Genomic DNA, 17,646 nt, shown 5'->3' with positions numbered 1-17,646 from the left:
CAGTCACAAGCAGTGATGGTGGAAAGAAGTGGAGAGATTTGAAAACATTAATTAAGCAGACAGGATCAACAGGGCTTGGCCACTGATAGGATGGAGAAATGAGAGAAAAGAAAGAGGCAAGGATGAGTCCTGAGATTTTTTTGGCTTGGTTGACTCAGTAAGTGAAGGTGCAATTGTCCAGCAAGGGCATAGAGAAGCAGTAGCCAGTGTTACAGGAAAATAGTAATGGTTCAGTTTAGAGCATGTGCCAGAGGCCTATCATCTCAGAATAAGAGCATCTACCATGATGTTCAGCCATCCTTAGAGGGGAATTCCTACATGTTCTATGTCTATCTCTGTTCATTCCAATTGGGTATTTTAAGAGAGTTCTGACGAGTCAACCTTTATGACCAGTCACGTGAACAAACCAATTTTTCAGGTAGATATCTGAGCAGTTTCATGGAGTCCCATGGGTTAACCATCACACATCTAGATAGTCCCAGCTCTTGTTTCTAGTCTCATCTTCTGTCACTTCCCCGACCTACGCTCCCATCACACTCAATCCATCAGTTCCTGAGCAGAACTAGCCCTTTCCCAACTCTGCTGCTTTTGTAACAAAACTGATCACTTGCTATCACTTCTCAGTGCAGCCTGGCCCAACTCCCTTAGGCAGAATAATTGCTCTTATATTTTGTCCTTTAAAAAACAGTACTGGTTTATTTACTTAAATTTTGTTCCACCTGTATACTGCGAGCTCCTGAAGGGCAAGTACTTCTCTCAGTCATCTTTATATCAACTGGCACACAGTAAACGCTTAAATAAATTAATGTAAAAATAGAGCCCTTGATTGAAAGTAACATTATTAGAGCAGACAACTGAGAAATCAAGAAGGGATAGAAAGATGCTTTCACATTCTGGCAGGGATGGCAAATACCTGGCATTATCCATGCCACAGTTCTTCCACTTCTTGCCCATTGCTGACATGACTAATCAGTCATACTACTCTCTTCTGTCAAATCTAAACTTGGCCTCAAAAATCTTTTTACTTTCTAGGTAACCAAGTGCTCAGCTGGAACACCAGATAAAATTTATTCCCATCCCAGCTACGGAGAATTAAAGTATTCAGCAGGCGGTATTAAAACCTACCGATAAATGGCTTTCTGCCCACAATTCCTTGACCATAGAGAAAAAGACATGCTTTTAATAGGACAGAATTCAATTTATACAATCTCTTAATTCCATCAATATAACATATATAGCCTCCCCACAGGAGGAACAAAGTACATAAAGTTGGAGTTCTTTACTTGCTACAAAGGAGATAGGTTATTGTTTTTCTCCGCTAAATTACTACTTGCCCAAGTATTTAAAATAACAGTAATAGAAGCATACTTGTTGAAGTTTATGAGGTATAGAAAAGCAGTCTTCGGTGCTGGCCCATTCCAATGGATGGTGTAGCCCTTCTCCAGCATGATCACAGGCTGGTACTGTGGAAAGGTTGCCTTCTGGTTAATTCCCCGGAGCACCATAGGGTAGGCTGGATACTCATCTCGTGTGATGGTCATAGTCAGATTCTGAGTGCTCCATGTCTGCACATAGACCTTCAAAAAATAATTAAGGATCATTATTAATAAATAAATAATGAAAATTTAAGTAGCTAAAGAAAACATATCTAGCACAAAGTCAAATGTCTCTACTTTCAAAAGAGAGATTCTATGATCCGTGCCAGACTGAGTAGTAGCCAACTTCATCCTAAGCTCCACTTACAATGAAGCATGCTTAAACTGAAATAGTAAAAACAGACCATGTGTTCTGCTAGCCAAGATCTTCATCATCTCTTCCACAACAGGCCAGCTTATTTGTTAGAATATAAAACCTTTGTGGTTTACATAGCTTGTCAAAGGAATCCCTCAATCTGAAGTACACACATACAAAAAATTAGTAAATTAATGTGAAAACTGATACCCTCTAGTCAAATCTGAAAGACTTTCCTCTGAAATAAGAGATGGAAATTTAAAATATCTCAGAGCTTTGGCTTTCTATTTTCCATGACCTACATCAGCCCAAGAAGTCATTTTCCACCCATTAAAAAAAAAAGTTATAAAGAGTTCTGCAAAAACTGGAAAAACATATTAAACTGAGGCAAACTTGAAAGCCCTGAATTTATTCCAGTGGCATTTGAGCCCCAAACTGTGCCAAAACAAAATCTTCCCCAAATGCATCCTCCAAAGAACAAACCTCAGAACAATTTCCTAAAACAAATCAGTATCCTGTAACAGAATTCCCCAGAAGTATTAAAACATTTGCAGAATGTTGCATTTAATCCACGCTACTTCTCTATGTTTTCTCTTTCCCTGATTTCTGCAGTTTTATCCATATTGATTCCTCAATTATAAATTCTTTGAGCCAGAAAGTCTTCTTAACTCTCATTCATGTTTGACTATAGTACTCTTCTCTACTGACACCACTTAAAGATTAAAATACAGATAGGAAATATATATTTTGAGACTACATTTAAATATATATGTTTAATATATTATATTTATTTATTCTATATTTAAATGTTTACATTTGATCTATATTTCATTATATAATAGGTTAAAATATAATAGAATACACCCCCGCCAAACACACACATATATATATCCTGCCTTCTTCCAAATCCAAGAAGGATTTGAGGTGGCACATTCTCCTTATGTTACCACCTTTCTTCCCGAGCACCTTTACCCTTGGGTCAGCAAAGAGCAGACATCCCATTAAAATATATTTACAAATAGCTAAAGAATGATTATTCTATCTTGAGATCCAGTTGCTTCTATCTTTTGCTAAAAAAATACAGTATTATACATCATCCAAGAAAACAAATGGCTACATATCTGGGCTCCCAGCCCAAATTCCAAATTCTCAGGAGAAAATTTCTGTCCTACCATTCCCAGAGCCCCCTGGGCAGTATTAGACACTTTTTTCTTTCTTCATCTTCAAATATAAATAGAATTACTACTTTGCTTTTTAAGATAGAAGTTATCAGGTTCACATTCTCAAATACCTTAGAAAATCCAAAGACTATATAGAGACATTTATAATAAAATATAAAGTTTTCATGAGTGAGCACATACATACCACTTTAAGACAGACAAATACATGTACCTTGGAATACACATGGCTACCAATTTAACTAAAACTGTAGCTACTAAAGAATTAAAAGCTTTTTATCTTTGCTTTATTTTAATTCTAGAATTTCTATATCTTCTTAGGCATTAATGAGTCAACTTAATTTTAGAGGGCAATTCTGGTTAACAATAAAACGAATGGAAGAAGAAATCACATTTTCAACCACATTCTTTTCTTCTTTATTTTACTATAATTATTTCTCCATCCTTTCCTTGTCCTTCCCAGAACTTAGGCAAGTATGACTCCTCTTGCTCCCATGGGGATTAGAAATCCCACAACAAAGAAGCTAATACTCCATTAAAATAAACCAGAAAAAGTTCTCTAATCTTTACCCCTCTTAAGCCCTTTGTCTTGTCTATAAATGAGAATCTTTTTAAAGTTTTTTTTTTTTTAATTTAAGAATCATAGCATTCTTTAACAGTCATGATTCAAAGTCTGAAGAGTAATAAAGAATTCTGCTCCAAGAAGCTCCCACTACAGAAAGCTTAGATGGTAGAAACCACATACAACTCAGGGGGCTCAAGAAGTTGAAAAGCAGGAGCCACAAACACACCCTTGATGGGCAAAGTAGCCAGAGCTCAGTGGAGGGGCTCTGTCACAGAACTGGTCCTTCCCCAGGAAGAACCTACCCTGCAAATAAGAGCACTCAGCAGCACATTAACAAGGGAGGCTTCTTTCCTGCCTTTCAGGCTATCAGAGCCCAGTCTGCCTTGGAAGATACTTTGCTCTTCCTCTAATTCTCCTCTCTATGCTCCCATTATCGTTTTCCTCTATTATTTCTCTTAACATCTATTATTAAATATGACCATGTAATTGTCTAAAATATGGAAATAAAATTCTGCTCTCTTCAAAATTCTGGGCAACTGATACCTCCATTCTGCAATCTTTCATCCATCAAATACCACTATTAAAATCATCTTTGCAACTTAGAGCCCTGCTCTTCAAATAATACTAATTGCAGCAAGCACTTCACTATGTGCTAGGCCACGGGTGAAATGCTTTACCAATACTCGCGCATTCTATCCTCACAACAGCCATATACGAGAGGATCTAATATTATCCTCACTGAGCAGAGGCACAGAGCAGTTAATTAACTTACCCATCTCATATTTAAGGAAATAACAAAGCCAGAATTCAAACCCATGCAACCTGGTTCCGGCATCTGTGCTCTTAACATACTACCTCCTTAATTATTCCATCCTCTTATACTGGGCATCCAGTTAATAAATGCACACTAGCTTAATGTTTTCAAGGAAGTGTTTCCCAGTCTATATCATCCCCTTCATATTTTCATAGACATTATATCATAATGTAATTTGCAGAATTTCCTTGGATTCCTTCCTTGTCCACTCATTCCAATTCCTAGCTCTGTTTCTGAGAACATCTCACTTTCCGTGTGACCTACTGATATTCTGCCTCACAAGTCAGAGTCCCTAATTTAGAGATAAAAATAGAGATAATAACCCTGAAAGCGAAGAGTGAAACGCCCTCTCAGGGGACACAGCTGTAGCACAGCAAAAAAACCCGGCCTAGGAACTCAGGAAATATGGGTTCTCACCCCAACGACATCCCAACCGTATTTAACCAAGGGCAAGTTATCTTACTTCTCTTGGGCTCACTTTTTCACTTTTAAATTGGTTTGGAGTGGGGGAACTTTAAATAAAATTCTGTGAGTCTATGATTCCTAATGAATTTTTTTCTTTTTTTTTCCCTAAAAAAAAAAAACAAAAAACACCCATGCTTTGGAAAGTATCAATCATCCCAAAGAGCTGAAGAGTACTCCTCACAGAAGCAGTGTTGTCAGGAGCTGGTAAGGAATCAGGCATCACAATGCGTTCTGGCCTACCTGGGCATAGTTCCCACTGCACACCACTGCATTCCATTTGGTAACATTTACACAGCTTGGATGGCGGATCAGGTAGTTGTCAATTCTTCCCACGTAAGCATCCTTGTATCCTGTCACAGAGCCATCAATGTCATGGAATATGGAGTTCTTATCACCGTCTAGCTCACAGTCTTCAAACCAGGGACCAGGCTTTCCAAAGAAGACATTGAGAGACACCTGAAAGCAATGAAAAACAAGGACATCATAAAATGAGGGCTCCTGCCATGTTAGCCAGCATTCCCTGCAAGGACCCAACTTCATATCCATTACAATTACTTTAAGGTTAAAGCAGTTCTGAGTCACAGCATAGTTGTCAACCAACATTTTTGATTAATTATGACATGCACGGGGAAAAAAATTTCCCAAAGCCTTGTAGAGTTCAAGCAGCAAGCGTTCAACTTCATCTTTGGTATTTTCCCTTATTTCAACTTAAAAACTATTACCTGTTCCCCAGATAAAACTAATCCATGGTAAGAGAAACTAGAATAGTTGTGGGAAGGGGAACTATGCAGTCATATGTATTTGTTAAAACTTATGAACTTTATACTTAAGATCTCTGCGTTTCCCTGTAAGCAAACCATACCTCAATTAAATAAAAATCTATTATAAGTTCTATCTCCTGAGCTAATCATTTTATTTCACTCCAAATGCTTTAGTTAGCTTGTTAATGACCCCTCCCACCAAAAAATAAGTACAGTTCCAAACTAAAACACGATCTAAGTGTTGCCTTGGTATGGTTGCATGACCACTGGACTCACTACAACTTGTTGAAAAGTGTGTGTTATCTTCTCTCTCCTCGACATAGACCAAGTCCAGCTCAGTAATTTTCATGTCGGGTAATGTTAATTCAATGCCCTTATCGAACACATAGTACACAGCTGCAAAGCAGGCTGCAGGTTACATGCTTTATAATCTTTAGCTGCTTCTTATTAGTGGTAAGTTACTAATGTTATTCAAGCCATGCAGATACACCTCTACAATGCTTTTATCGGGAAGTTTTAAAATCAGCTGAACATCTAAATGATAAGCGGCTCAATGGAAAATCAGTGATGTGTGGGACAAGTGGCTCTAAATTCTTAGTTCTAGGCTCTTTTCTCTTTTTCCTTATACCTCCTATGGTTAATCTAAAAGAAGTCTAGGGCATATTGTCCACCTTTTTAGGAATAACAAATATGACAGACCATTCCCTTTATGAATGGTTTCAGAGCATTGCCACCTTAGAGAATTCCAGGCTGATGAAACACCAAACTTAAACAGCATGGATTCTCTTAGGCTGTCAGAACTCTAGAACTCTGCAACAAACGAAACATCTAAAAACTGTTTTTTCAGTATGACCATGTCAGTGATCACCAAACCCTGTGCATGGGGAGAGCCATGTGGGCACTAAGCGAACATCTAACCTCTACACTGGAGAGGTAATCCAAGACCCACCCTATTTATTTACATGGGACCCTATCCACAGTGTAGCTCTTCCTCTTCCCCTGGAGTTATGTGGCCTAGAAGAGAACCAGTCAACCAAGCTGACAGCCCAGTTTGCACATGTGCCTCTGTTCCATGCCTCAGCTATTCATGAAAACCAGATATAGACTTTGGTAAACTATCTTAAGTTCTCTTTAAACTGGGCAACCACAGAGTTTGCCTGTGGACGTGAATGAGAGAACTATGAGCCACTTTCCAATTGTGGCTGCCTGTGGGAGCAGAAAGCAATACGGTCTGCGACTCAATCTCTACACCACTGTCATCTTAGAAGTGGAAAGATGGGGAGAGGCCGGGAGTATATAATCAGATTGTCCTGTGTATTAATGGTTAAGAGGGTACTGACGAAACTACTAAGAAAACTATTTCTGTGGCCTGCGGCATTGTAAACAATTATTTCTAAGTCTTCTTTGCAATCTTTATAAAAACCTTCCAATAGTTCACATAAGAAATAACCTAATTTGTTTCATATCACCCCACTATTCCTCTTCTTTCCCAATCTTTTATCCTCTAGTTCCCCAGAAGAATAGACCCCAGAAAAGTAAAATACCAGGTAAAACCCAAATCTCTTCATGATTATACTATATTTCACCAAATTATATGTCCTCTTGTTCCTATGAAATTCTACAATTCCCATCCCCGTGTCATCACTTTAAGTCATTTTCCCTTTGAAGATATCACCAAAATATCAGAAATACCCCAGGTCACATGGCACTTCTGTTCTCACCTTGAACTCAGCAGGACAGAGTACATAGAATTAGGAGTTGCTCTTGCATAAATTTCTCCTCCCAATCGTAAAAACTCAGTACGAACCCTTCGTTTGTGTTTTCGTCTTTGGAAATGTGCCATCCCTCCTCTTCCCACCATACTCACTGTGTAGGAACCATAAGAACATACTTACATGTGGACCAAACTTCACAAGGGAGATGTTATTCCTGGGGGTTATCTGCCAAGAATTCTTCATGAGGAAGCCAATAGCACTGGTATGCCTATCTGGAGTTGGCACATATTGTTTGAAAGTGCACCTGGTGACATGAATGGGCCCATCATAGATCTGAAAGCCTCTAATTGGAAATGTCCTGTTGAAATACAAGATTTTGTTTAATGCATATGGGACCGTCCCTTTAACAGCACTTCACTTGTGTACTTGTTTTATAAATACTGTTGAATATCCCATATACACTAAGCACAATTCTAGGATACAGTGGTAACCAAGCAAGATCTCCAATCAAATGAAACCTACACTGCAGTGAGAAAGGCAAACAGAAAAACAATGGACAATTTCAGATAATAAGTACTTAAAGAAAGTAAAGACATAGTAATATGATAGACTGGGTAGAAGAGAGATGCTATTTTGGATAGAATGGAGGCTTGTCTGAAAAGGTGACTTGGCTTCCTTGAATCAACTCAGTTAAGATCTTTTCTTTGATAACTCATATACTTTAGCTTTAGTTCCAAAATCTCTAGGATGAGAACAAAAGACAAATCTGTGCTTAAACAGAGAGAACCTCCTTTCAAGCCACTAAATGATAGTAATAAGGAGAAATGATATGCTTAAAAGTACAAAACTGTAAGTCTGCAAGGCTTACTATGTCAAAGGGGATGGCTAGATTGAGAAATTTGTTTTATTCATTTTACTCCTTTCTGTTCCAACACAAACTCCTTAACCTACTAATCATATATTATTAACCATAATTAATGTACAAAACCCATAATATTCTGGATCCCTTAGGTTTTTCCCCTATCACGTTCTTAATGGCATTGCAGAGGACCTCTATAGCAACTAATTAGTTTACAACTTGGTGGTGTTTTACAATAAAAACATAGATGCTAGCAAGCAAATCAAATAGCCTAGTTAAAAATCTATGCCTCTTGATGTGTTTCCAAGGATACATTACAAAACGGTCATCTGCCATAGAAAAGGTTGTAAAGATACAGTAAAATAAAAACTGGATCCATTGACCAACTAGGAACCTTCATTTCGAAAATTCCTCCTTAGCAAAGAAGCAATAGCATTTCGAAATAAAACTAAAGGCCAGTGTAAAATAAAAATAATGGAATTGAATTGGCCACCATTTTTACTGCAGCCCATACCCAACTAATACAGCTTTTTTTCTTTAATTTACATATTAGAAGAGGCAGCTTTAGCCTAATTGTAAAGAGCAGAGCACTGAAGCCAAACTAACAGTGTTCGAGTCCCACCTTAGCTATTTTTAGTAAGTTACTCACTTATAAAGCAGGATGATGACAGCACCTACTTCACTGGGCTTTGCAAGGATTAACTGAATAATAAAGTATTTTAGAACAGGGCCTGATACATCATAAGCATTTAATAAATGTTAGCCATTAAAAATCCATGAGGGCTTCCCTGGTGGCGCAGTGGTTGAGAATCTGCCTGCCAATGCAGGGGACACGGGTTCGAGCCCTGGTCTGGGAGGATCCCATATGCCGCGGAGCAACTGGGCCCGTGAGCCACAATTACTGAGCCTGCGCGTCTGGAGCCTGCGCTCCGCAACAAGCAAGGCCGCGATAGTGAGAGGCCCGTGCACCGCGATGAAGAGTGGCCCCCGCTTGCCGCGGCTAGAGAAAGCCCTCGCACAGAAACGAAGACCCAACACAGCCAAAAATAAACAAATAAATAAACAAATAAAATAAAAATATTTAAAAAAAAAATCCATGAAGATCCTTTCCTAGTGGCTTCCACGGTCTGACTAACAGGAGTTCTACACATAGCGTAGCATATAGTAAAGACGTTCAATATTTCCCAACAACAAACACAGGCGAGAGGAGCCAAGCATAGGCTGCCCTTTGCCAGAAGCTAGTTAAGCCCTTCGGCCAACACTCATTACCTGTCCCCCAAAGCCAACTATCTGTTTGCCCCATCCCCCTGACCTGTCCTAGCCCAATATCCAGACACAGTGTATAGCTTTAAGGGAACTGATGTTTGATGAATTCTGACATTAGCTCCAATGTAAGGTCTTTAGAACACTAGTATTTCTCTACCTGGTTTTCTTACGAGTAAAATGACAACTCCAAACTGTGTCTCAGAACTGAGGTACAGATTAATTACGTAATAGTTCCCTAAAAGTTCTGAAGAATCTTTCTAGTACTAAGTACTATTTTAATGACTATGATTATTTTGGCATAAAACATGCCCAAAGTCTACCCCCATACCCTTTCAACATCTGAAACATTGTTAATTATACAGCTGTGGTTAGGTTTTGAGTCAGCTTTGGCATCTATCACCTCATTTTCTAGGACTCTTTTCAATAGGTAATTTCCTTTTTCCAGTGGCTATTTCTGAAAACTAACATCACATATTGAGGGAAAACTGACTCAATGTCCATAGTTCATGGTTTGGCAATTTTCTCAAGAAGGAAAAAAAAAAAACGATTACCAGCTTATATAAGGTCTTATACAGGAAGGATAAACAAGATAGGTTCCTTCATCATAAAACTGATAATGAAATCTATAAAGTGTTTAATAGTTAATGCTCCAGAATTCCAGAGGATAATACACACAATAGTAATAGCAATAATAACAACAAGAATAATAGTTTTAATAATAATAAGATAAGGTGGGAAAAGTGTCACAGTGAGAACCAATCGATACAGACTTATTACAGAAACTTTTGTAAGGGTTAGGTTTTCATTTATTGTTTAAATTTAACACTCCTCTGATAAAGCAATGCTTACCTGTTCCTGGGTAACGTCCGAGGCTTCTGGTCTATTCCTCCAGTGCCTACATACTTGTTCTGACCACCCTGAAATCCGTAATTCCTGCTCTCCCCAACAAAGAGAGATTCAGATACCTCTTGGCTGGAACCTTCATCACTTGGGAAGCTTCCGTCACTGTTAAAATGAGAATAATCATTAACCACACATCTCTAGGAAATTTAAACTGACCCTCAAATGAAGGCAAGCTATAACTTTAAAAACCTAAAAATTTTCAAAGTAGCCAGTAGCTTTTTCTGATACATATTAGTGAGTCATCAAAAGGTGCCTCAAAATTGAACATACCTCTTATAAATTAATATGTGCTTGGCAAATTAGATTTAAACAAACGAGATTTAATTTAGCAGCAATAACTAATTATTTCAGTCCCAAGCAACAATACTGCAAATGAGGAGAATAAACTTGCCCTGGACAATAATTAGTGGACAAGCATGTTTAAGACGGCAATGAGAATAACTGCTATCTGGAGAAAAATATATAACATAAAAAGTTTAGTTCTTAAAGACCACTGTGAAATTAGACCAACTCCTAAGAAAGAAAATATTTAATCTGCTCCCAACTTTTAATCCCTTCCTCTTTATTCCCCTACTTTTTAAGATCTTTCATCTAAAGCTCAAGTGTTTTCTTTTAAGCAAAAAATATGGTGGGCCTACTCTTCTGTGTAATTCCAGCTAGATTCATCTCCTACTTTGGTATAAATTCAATTAATCAATAAAAGTGTATTTTTGGCCCTCAAGTGGCATCAGGAAGTGAGTGCTAATTTTTTTAATGTTAATAAATGATATAACATTCCTGTGTTATCAGAAAGTATATATCAAGGTTATTTTACCTTACAGCTTTAAAATAATCAGATAAGTATTTTTAAAAGTAATTACAAACCTGGCAAAGGTCAGTCCTATTCCATTATCTGCAAATCTATAAGAAAAAAGAGAATGAGGGAACATTTTAATTTATCACATCATATAAGAAGAGGTAATTCTCTCAAAATATTTAATTGTCATAAAATCCAGGAAGTTCCAGTAATGTTTACTGTCCAAGACCACATAAAAATTTCACTTTCCAATAATGAAAAGCATAGGCTCCACAGTGAAGGCACCTGGTTCCAATCTCAGCTTTGCCAATTACTAGCTGTGTGGCAAGTTATTCAACCTGTTTGTCCCTCAGTTTTCTCACCTAAAGGTTGAAATAATAATATAAGCTTCCTCATAGGATACTTGAAAGCATTCAAATGCTAATTAGTGTCAACTATTTAGAACAGTGTCTGGCACAGAGTAAGCAGCAGGTAAGTAAGTGTTAGCTATAATTATAATTTTTATCATTATACTTGGCCCCCATATCTGTGGGTTCTGCACCCACAGATTCAACCAACTGTGGATCAGAAATATTAAAAAAAAAATTCTGGAAAACTCCAAAAAGCAAAACTTAAATTTGTCCAGTGCTGACAACTATTTACATAGCGTTTACATTGCATTTACAACTATTTAGATAGCATTTACATTGTCTTGGATATAAAAAGTTATAGAGATGATTTAAAGTATACAGGAGGATGTGTGTAGGTTATGTGCAAATACTATGCCATTTTACATAAGGAACTCGAGCATCAGGATTTTGGTACCCATGGGGAGTCCTGGAACCAATCCCCCACGGATATCAAGGAACGACTAATTCTTAACAATTAGATCATGGTATTCTCTTCAAAACTTTTCAACATTAATACCCAAGCTATTTCTACAGATTTTATACAATATCCATTTTTTTTGCATGATAAAAGTCAGAGATGATGGTAAAATGCCAAGCAGCTAATGTCAGTACCAGTCAGAAAAAAACATTTTTCTAGACTCCTGAACACCAAATCTTACCTCAACATACATCAGACTTCTCCTAAAATTATACAAATGGAAAAGTAAGATGCTTACTGCCTCAAGTCATGTTAAGACATAAGTCAACAGACTTATTAAGGGAAAATTCAAAACTTTTGTTTTGAATGGCAGTGGAAGAACATCAGGAAACTGAGTTTCCAAAGGAAGGAAAAAAATGCAGGTAGTTTCAAAATCTTTATTTAGCTCTCTGACATAGACCATGTTTGTTACATAAAGTTAAAAGTCCCAGTTTCTGTTCAATCTCATCAAAAAGCTCTCATGTCACCAGACAAGTTCAGTTCCAATAAAAGCAGCAGAATGAGACGATTCCAAACATTTGCAGTCAGTTAATGCTAGCATATTTCCTCAGAGCTTGTTCTATTAGTAATGATACTATGATTCCAGAAACCACCACTGTACTTTCAGTCTACTGGGTTTTTAAAAATAGCCTTAAAAAATAAATACATCAGTGTCATCAGATAATAATTTCATAGAGAATACCCACGCTGAATTCTGAACGACAATGTCTCCCCCTCTGACCCAAGCTCCGTTATCATTATTTTTAAAAGCAATGAGCCTGTCAATTAAAGCAGCAACACGTGGCTTTTCAGGGTCTGCATCCTGATGAGGCCGAAACCTTGGGGTTAGGAGAAAAAAAAAAAAAAAAAAGGACTTTTAAAAAGAGTAATGAAAAGGCAATGTAAATAAGCTATTTATGATTATAAGCTTAAGTGTCAAAAAGCAGAATTTAACTTTGAACAAAACAAATCTAAAAAAAAAACTCCTTAAGACACAACTTAATTATTTGCATTTCAAATATTGAAAAAAAATATAAATTTGCAGAGAACTGCTTTCATATTTCATAGTTTATTTTTAATCAATTTATATTATAAAAGGGACATTACAGAACACTCTAAGCACTGAAACCATTTCAAAGATAAACAAAAAAACCTCAGACCAGGAAATATAGTATGTTTTCACAAATTCTCAAGCTACATGATATTAATATAAACTTACTGAGTAAATTAATCATATATTTCAACATACATATACGTGAACCAGAGCATTATTTGAGTTGTGTGCTGGTGAAATGTTTTAGGTAGAGAGAAAATTGGATTCAATATCTTTAAAAAGCCTAAATTTAAAATAGATTATATTTATGGAATATTACTCAGCCATAAAAAAGAATGAAATTCTGCCATTTGCAACGTGGATGGACCTAAAGGGTATTCTACTTAGTGAAATAAGTCAGACAGAGAAAGACAAATACTCTATATTATCACTTATAAGTGTAACCTAAAAAATAAAACAAACAAATGAATATAACAAAACAGAAAGAGACTCACAGACACAGGGAACAAACTAGTAGTTACCAGTGAGGAGAGAGTAGATGGGGGGGCAACATAAGGGTATGGGATTAAGACATACAAACTACTATGTATGAAATAAATAAGCAACAAGGATATATTGTACAGCACAGGGAAATCTAGCCATTCTTTTATAATAACTTTAAATGGAGTATAACCTATAAAAATATTGAATCACTATGTTGTATACCTGAAACTAATATTGTAAATCTACTATAATAAAAAATATAAAGAAAAAAAGTATCAGCACTTAAAAAAAGATTGCATTTCATTGACTTATTAATTATAAAGACTGAATGTTACTTTTTCTTTCTCGTCCTTGTAAAACATTTACAAGGACCTTAATGAAAACGTCAAAAAAAATTAGTATCAAAAACTGTTAACCAGGGAGATTGGTTCAAGATGGCGGAGTAGAAGGACGTGCGCTCACTCCCTCCTGCGAGAGCAACGGAATCACAACTAACTGCTGAACAATGAATGACAGGAAGACAATGGAACTCACCAAAAAAGACACCCCACATCCAAAGACAAACGAGAGGCCACAATGAGACGGTAGGAGGGGCTCAATCACAAAAAAATCAAATCCTATAACTGCTGGGTGGGTGACTCAAAAACTGGAGTACACTTATACCACAGAAGATCACCCACTGGAGTGAAGGTTCTGAGCCCCATGTCATGCTTCCCAATCTGGGGGGCTGGCAACGGGAGGAGGAATTCCTAGAGAATCAGATTTTGAAGGCTAGTGGGATTTGACTGCAGGACTTCGACAGGACTGGGGGAAACAGAAACTGCACTCTTGGCGGGCACACACAAAGTAGTGTGCGCATCAGGACCCAGGGGAAGGAGCAGTGACCCCATAGGAGACTGAACCAGATCTACCTGCTAGGACTGGAGGGTCACCTGCAGAGGCGGGAGGTGGCTCTGTCTCACCATGAGGACAAGGACACTGGCAGCAAAAGTTCTGGGAAGTACTCCTTAGCGTAAGCCCTCCCACAGTCTGCCATTAGCCCCACCAAAGGCCAGGTAGGCTTCAGTGTTGGGTCGCCTCAGGCCAAACAACGAACAGGGAGGGAACCCAGCTCCACTCATCAGCAGACAAGCAGATTAAAGTTTTACTGAGCTCTGCCCACCAAAGCAATATGCAGCTCTACCTACCACCAGTCCCTAGCATGAGGAAACTTGCACAAGCCTCTTAGATAGCCTCATCCACCAGAGGGCAGACAGCAGAAGCAACAAGAACTACAATTCTGCAGCCTGTGGAAGGAAAACCACATTCACAGAAACACAGACAAAATGAAAAGGCAGAGGACTGTGTACCAGATGAAGGAACAAGATAAAACCCCAGAAAACAACTAAATGAAGTGGAGATAGGCAACCTTCCAGAAAAAGAATTCAGAATAATGATAGTGAAGATGATCCAGGACCTTGGAAAAAGAATGGAGGCAAAGATCGAGAAGATGCAAGAAATGTTTAACAAAGACCTAGAAGAATTAAAGAACAAACACCTAGAAGAATTAAAGAACAAACAAACAGAGATGAACAATACAATAACTGAAATGAAAAATACACTAGAAGGAATCAATAGCAGAATAACTGAGGCAGAAGAACGTATAAGTGACCCGGAAGACAGAAAGGTGGAATTCACTGCCACAGAACAGAATAAAGAAAAAAGAATGAAAAGAAATGAAGACAGTCTAAGAGACCTCTGGGAAAACATTAAACACAACAACATTCACATAATACGGGTCCCAAAAGGAGAAGACAGAGAGAAAGGACGCAAGAAAATATTTGAAGAGATTATAGTCGAAAACTTCCCTAACATGGGAAAGGAAATAGCCACCCAAGTCCAGGAAGCGCAGAGAACCCCAGGCAGGATAAACCCAAGGAGAAACACACTGAGACGCATAGTAATCAAATTCACAAAAATTAAAGACAAAGAAAAATTACTGAAAGCAACAAGGGAAAAACAACAAATAACATACAAGGGAACTCCCATAAGGTTAACAGCTGATTTCACAGCAGAAACTCAACAAGTCAGAAGGGAGTGGCATGATATATTTAAAGTGATAAAAGGGAAGAAACTACAACCCAGATTACTCTACCCGGCAAGGATCTCATTCAGATTTGACGGAGAAATCAAAAGCTTTACAGAAAAGCAAAAGCTAAGAGAATTCAGCAACACCAAACCAGCTCTACAACAAATGTTAAAGAAACTTCTCTAAGTGGGAAACACAAAAGAAGAAAAGGACCTACAAAAACAAACCCAAAACAATTAAGAAAATGCTAATAGGAACACACATATCGATAATTACCTTAAACGTGAATGGATTAAATGTTCCAACCAAAAGACACAGGCTCGCTGAATGGATACAAAAACAAGACCCATATATAGGCTGTCTACAAGAGACTCACTTCAGACCTAGGGACACATACAGACTGAAAGTGAGGGGATGGAAAAAGATATTCCATGCAAATGGAAATCAAAAGAAACCTGGAGTAGCAGTACTCATATCAGATAAAATAGACTTTAAAATAAAGAATGTTACAAGAGACAAGGAAGGTCACTACATAATGATCAAGGGATCAATCCAAGAAGATATAACAATTATAAATATATATGCACCCAACATAGGAGCTCCTCAATACATAAGGCAACTGCTAACAGCTATAAAAGAGGAAATCAACAGTAACACAGCAATAGTGGGGGACATTAACACCTCACTTACACCAATGGACAGATCATCCAAACAGAAAATTAATAAGGAAACACAAGCTTTAAATGACACAATAGACCAGATAGATTTAATTGATATTTATACGACATTCCATCCAAAAACAGCAGATTACACTTTCTTTTCAAGTGCGCATGGAACATTCTCCAGGATAGATCACACCTTGGGTCACAAATCAAGCCTCAGTAAATTTAAGAAAACTGAAATCATATCAAGCACCTTTTCTGACCACAATGCTATGAGATTAGAAATCAATTACAGGGAAAAAAATGTACAGAACACAAACACATGGAGGCTAAACAATATGTTACTAAATAACCAAAAGATCACGGAAGAAATCAAAGAGGAAATCAAAAAATACCTAGAGACAAACTACAATGAAAACACGACGATCCAAAACTTATGGGATGCAGCAAAAGCAGTTCTAAGAGGGAAGTTTATAGCAATACAAGCCTACCTCAAGAAACAAGAAAAATCTCAAATAAACATCTAACCTTACACCTAAAGGAACTAGAGAGAGAAGAACAAACAAAACCCAAAGTTTGTAGAAGGAAAGAAATCATAAAGATCAGAGCAGAAATAAATGAAGTAGAAAAAAAGAAAACAATAGCAAGGATCAATAAAACTAAAAGCTGGTTCTTTGAGAAGATAAACAAAATTGATAAACCATTAGCCAGACTCATCAAGAAAAAGAGGGAGAGGGCTCAAGTCAATAAAATTAGAAATGAAAAAGGAGAAGTTACAACAGACATCACAGAAATACAAAGCATCCTAAGAGACTACTACAAGCAACTCTATGCCAATAAAATGGACAACCTGGAAGAAATGGACAAATTCTTAGAAAAGTATAACCTTCCAAGACTGAACCAGGAAGAAATAGAAAATATGAACAGACCAATCACAAGTAATGAAATTGAAACTGTGATTAAAAAACTGCCAACAACAACAACAACAAAATCTTCCAACAAAAGTCCAGGACCAGATGGCTTCACAGGTGAATTCTATCAAACATTTAGAGAAGAGATAACACCCATTCTTCTCAAACTCTTCCAAAAAACTGCAGAGGAAGCAGCACTCCCAAACTCATTCTATGAGGCCACCATCACCGTGATACCAAAACCAGACAAAGATACTACAACAAAAGAAAATGACAGACCAATACCACTGATGAATATAGATGCAAAAATCCTCAACAAAATACTAGCAAACAGAATCCAATAACACATTAAAAGGATCATGCACCATGATCAACTGGGATTTATCCCAGGGATGCAACGATTCTTCAATATACGCAAGTCAATCAATGTGATACACCGTATTAACAAATTGAAGAAGAAAAACCATATGATCATCTCAATAGATACAGAAAAAGCTTTTGACAAAATTCAACACCCATTTATGATAAAAACTCTCCAGAAAGTGGGCATAGAGGGAACCTACCTCAAC

The 17,646-nt window shown here is 37.4% G+C and overlaps 1 protein-coding gene across 6 annotated transcripts in view; it reads right to left on the bottom strand.

Moving 5' to 3' along the window:
• The window catches only part of CEMIP2 (cell migration inducing hyaluronidase 2), a 78,753-nt gene that overhangs the window by 13,927 nt on the left and 47,180 nt on the right, over positions 1 to 17,646 (bottom strand). For all 6 annotated transcript variants that reach the window (XM_082470836.1, XM_082470835.1, XM_082470834.1 and 3 more), the window contains 6 exons: positions 12,607 to 12,738; positions 11,122 to 11,157; positions 10,204 to 10,359; positions 7,410 to 7,587; positions 4,994 to 5,209; positions 1,369 to 1,577 (listed from right to left, as the gene is read on the bottom strand). In XM_082470836.1, the coding sequence (XP_082326962.1) occupies positions 1,369 to 1,577; positions 4,994 to 5,209; positions 7,410 to 7,587; positions 10,204 to 10,359; positions 11,122 to 11,157; positions 12,607 to 12,738 (927 nt within the window). The remainder of the gene's footprint in view (positions 1 to 1,368; positions 1,578 to 4,993; positions 5,210 to 7,409; positions 7,588 to 10,203; positions 10,360 to 11,121; positions 11,158 to 12,606; positions 12,739 to 17,646) is intronic.

The sequence above is a fragment of the Balaenoptera physalus genome (genome assembly GCF_965194825.1).
Source record: "Balaenoptera physalus genome assembly, chromosome: 7".
In the NCBI taxonomy this organism is placed as follows: Eukaryota; Metazoa; Chordata; class Mammalia; order Artiodactyla; family Balaenopteridae; genus Balaenoptera; species Balaenoptera physalus.
This window is presented reverse-complemented; position numbering and strand designations above follow the sequence as displayed.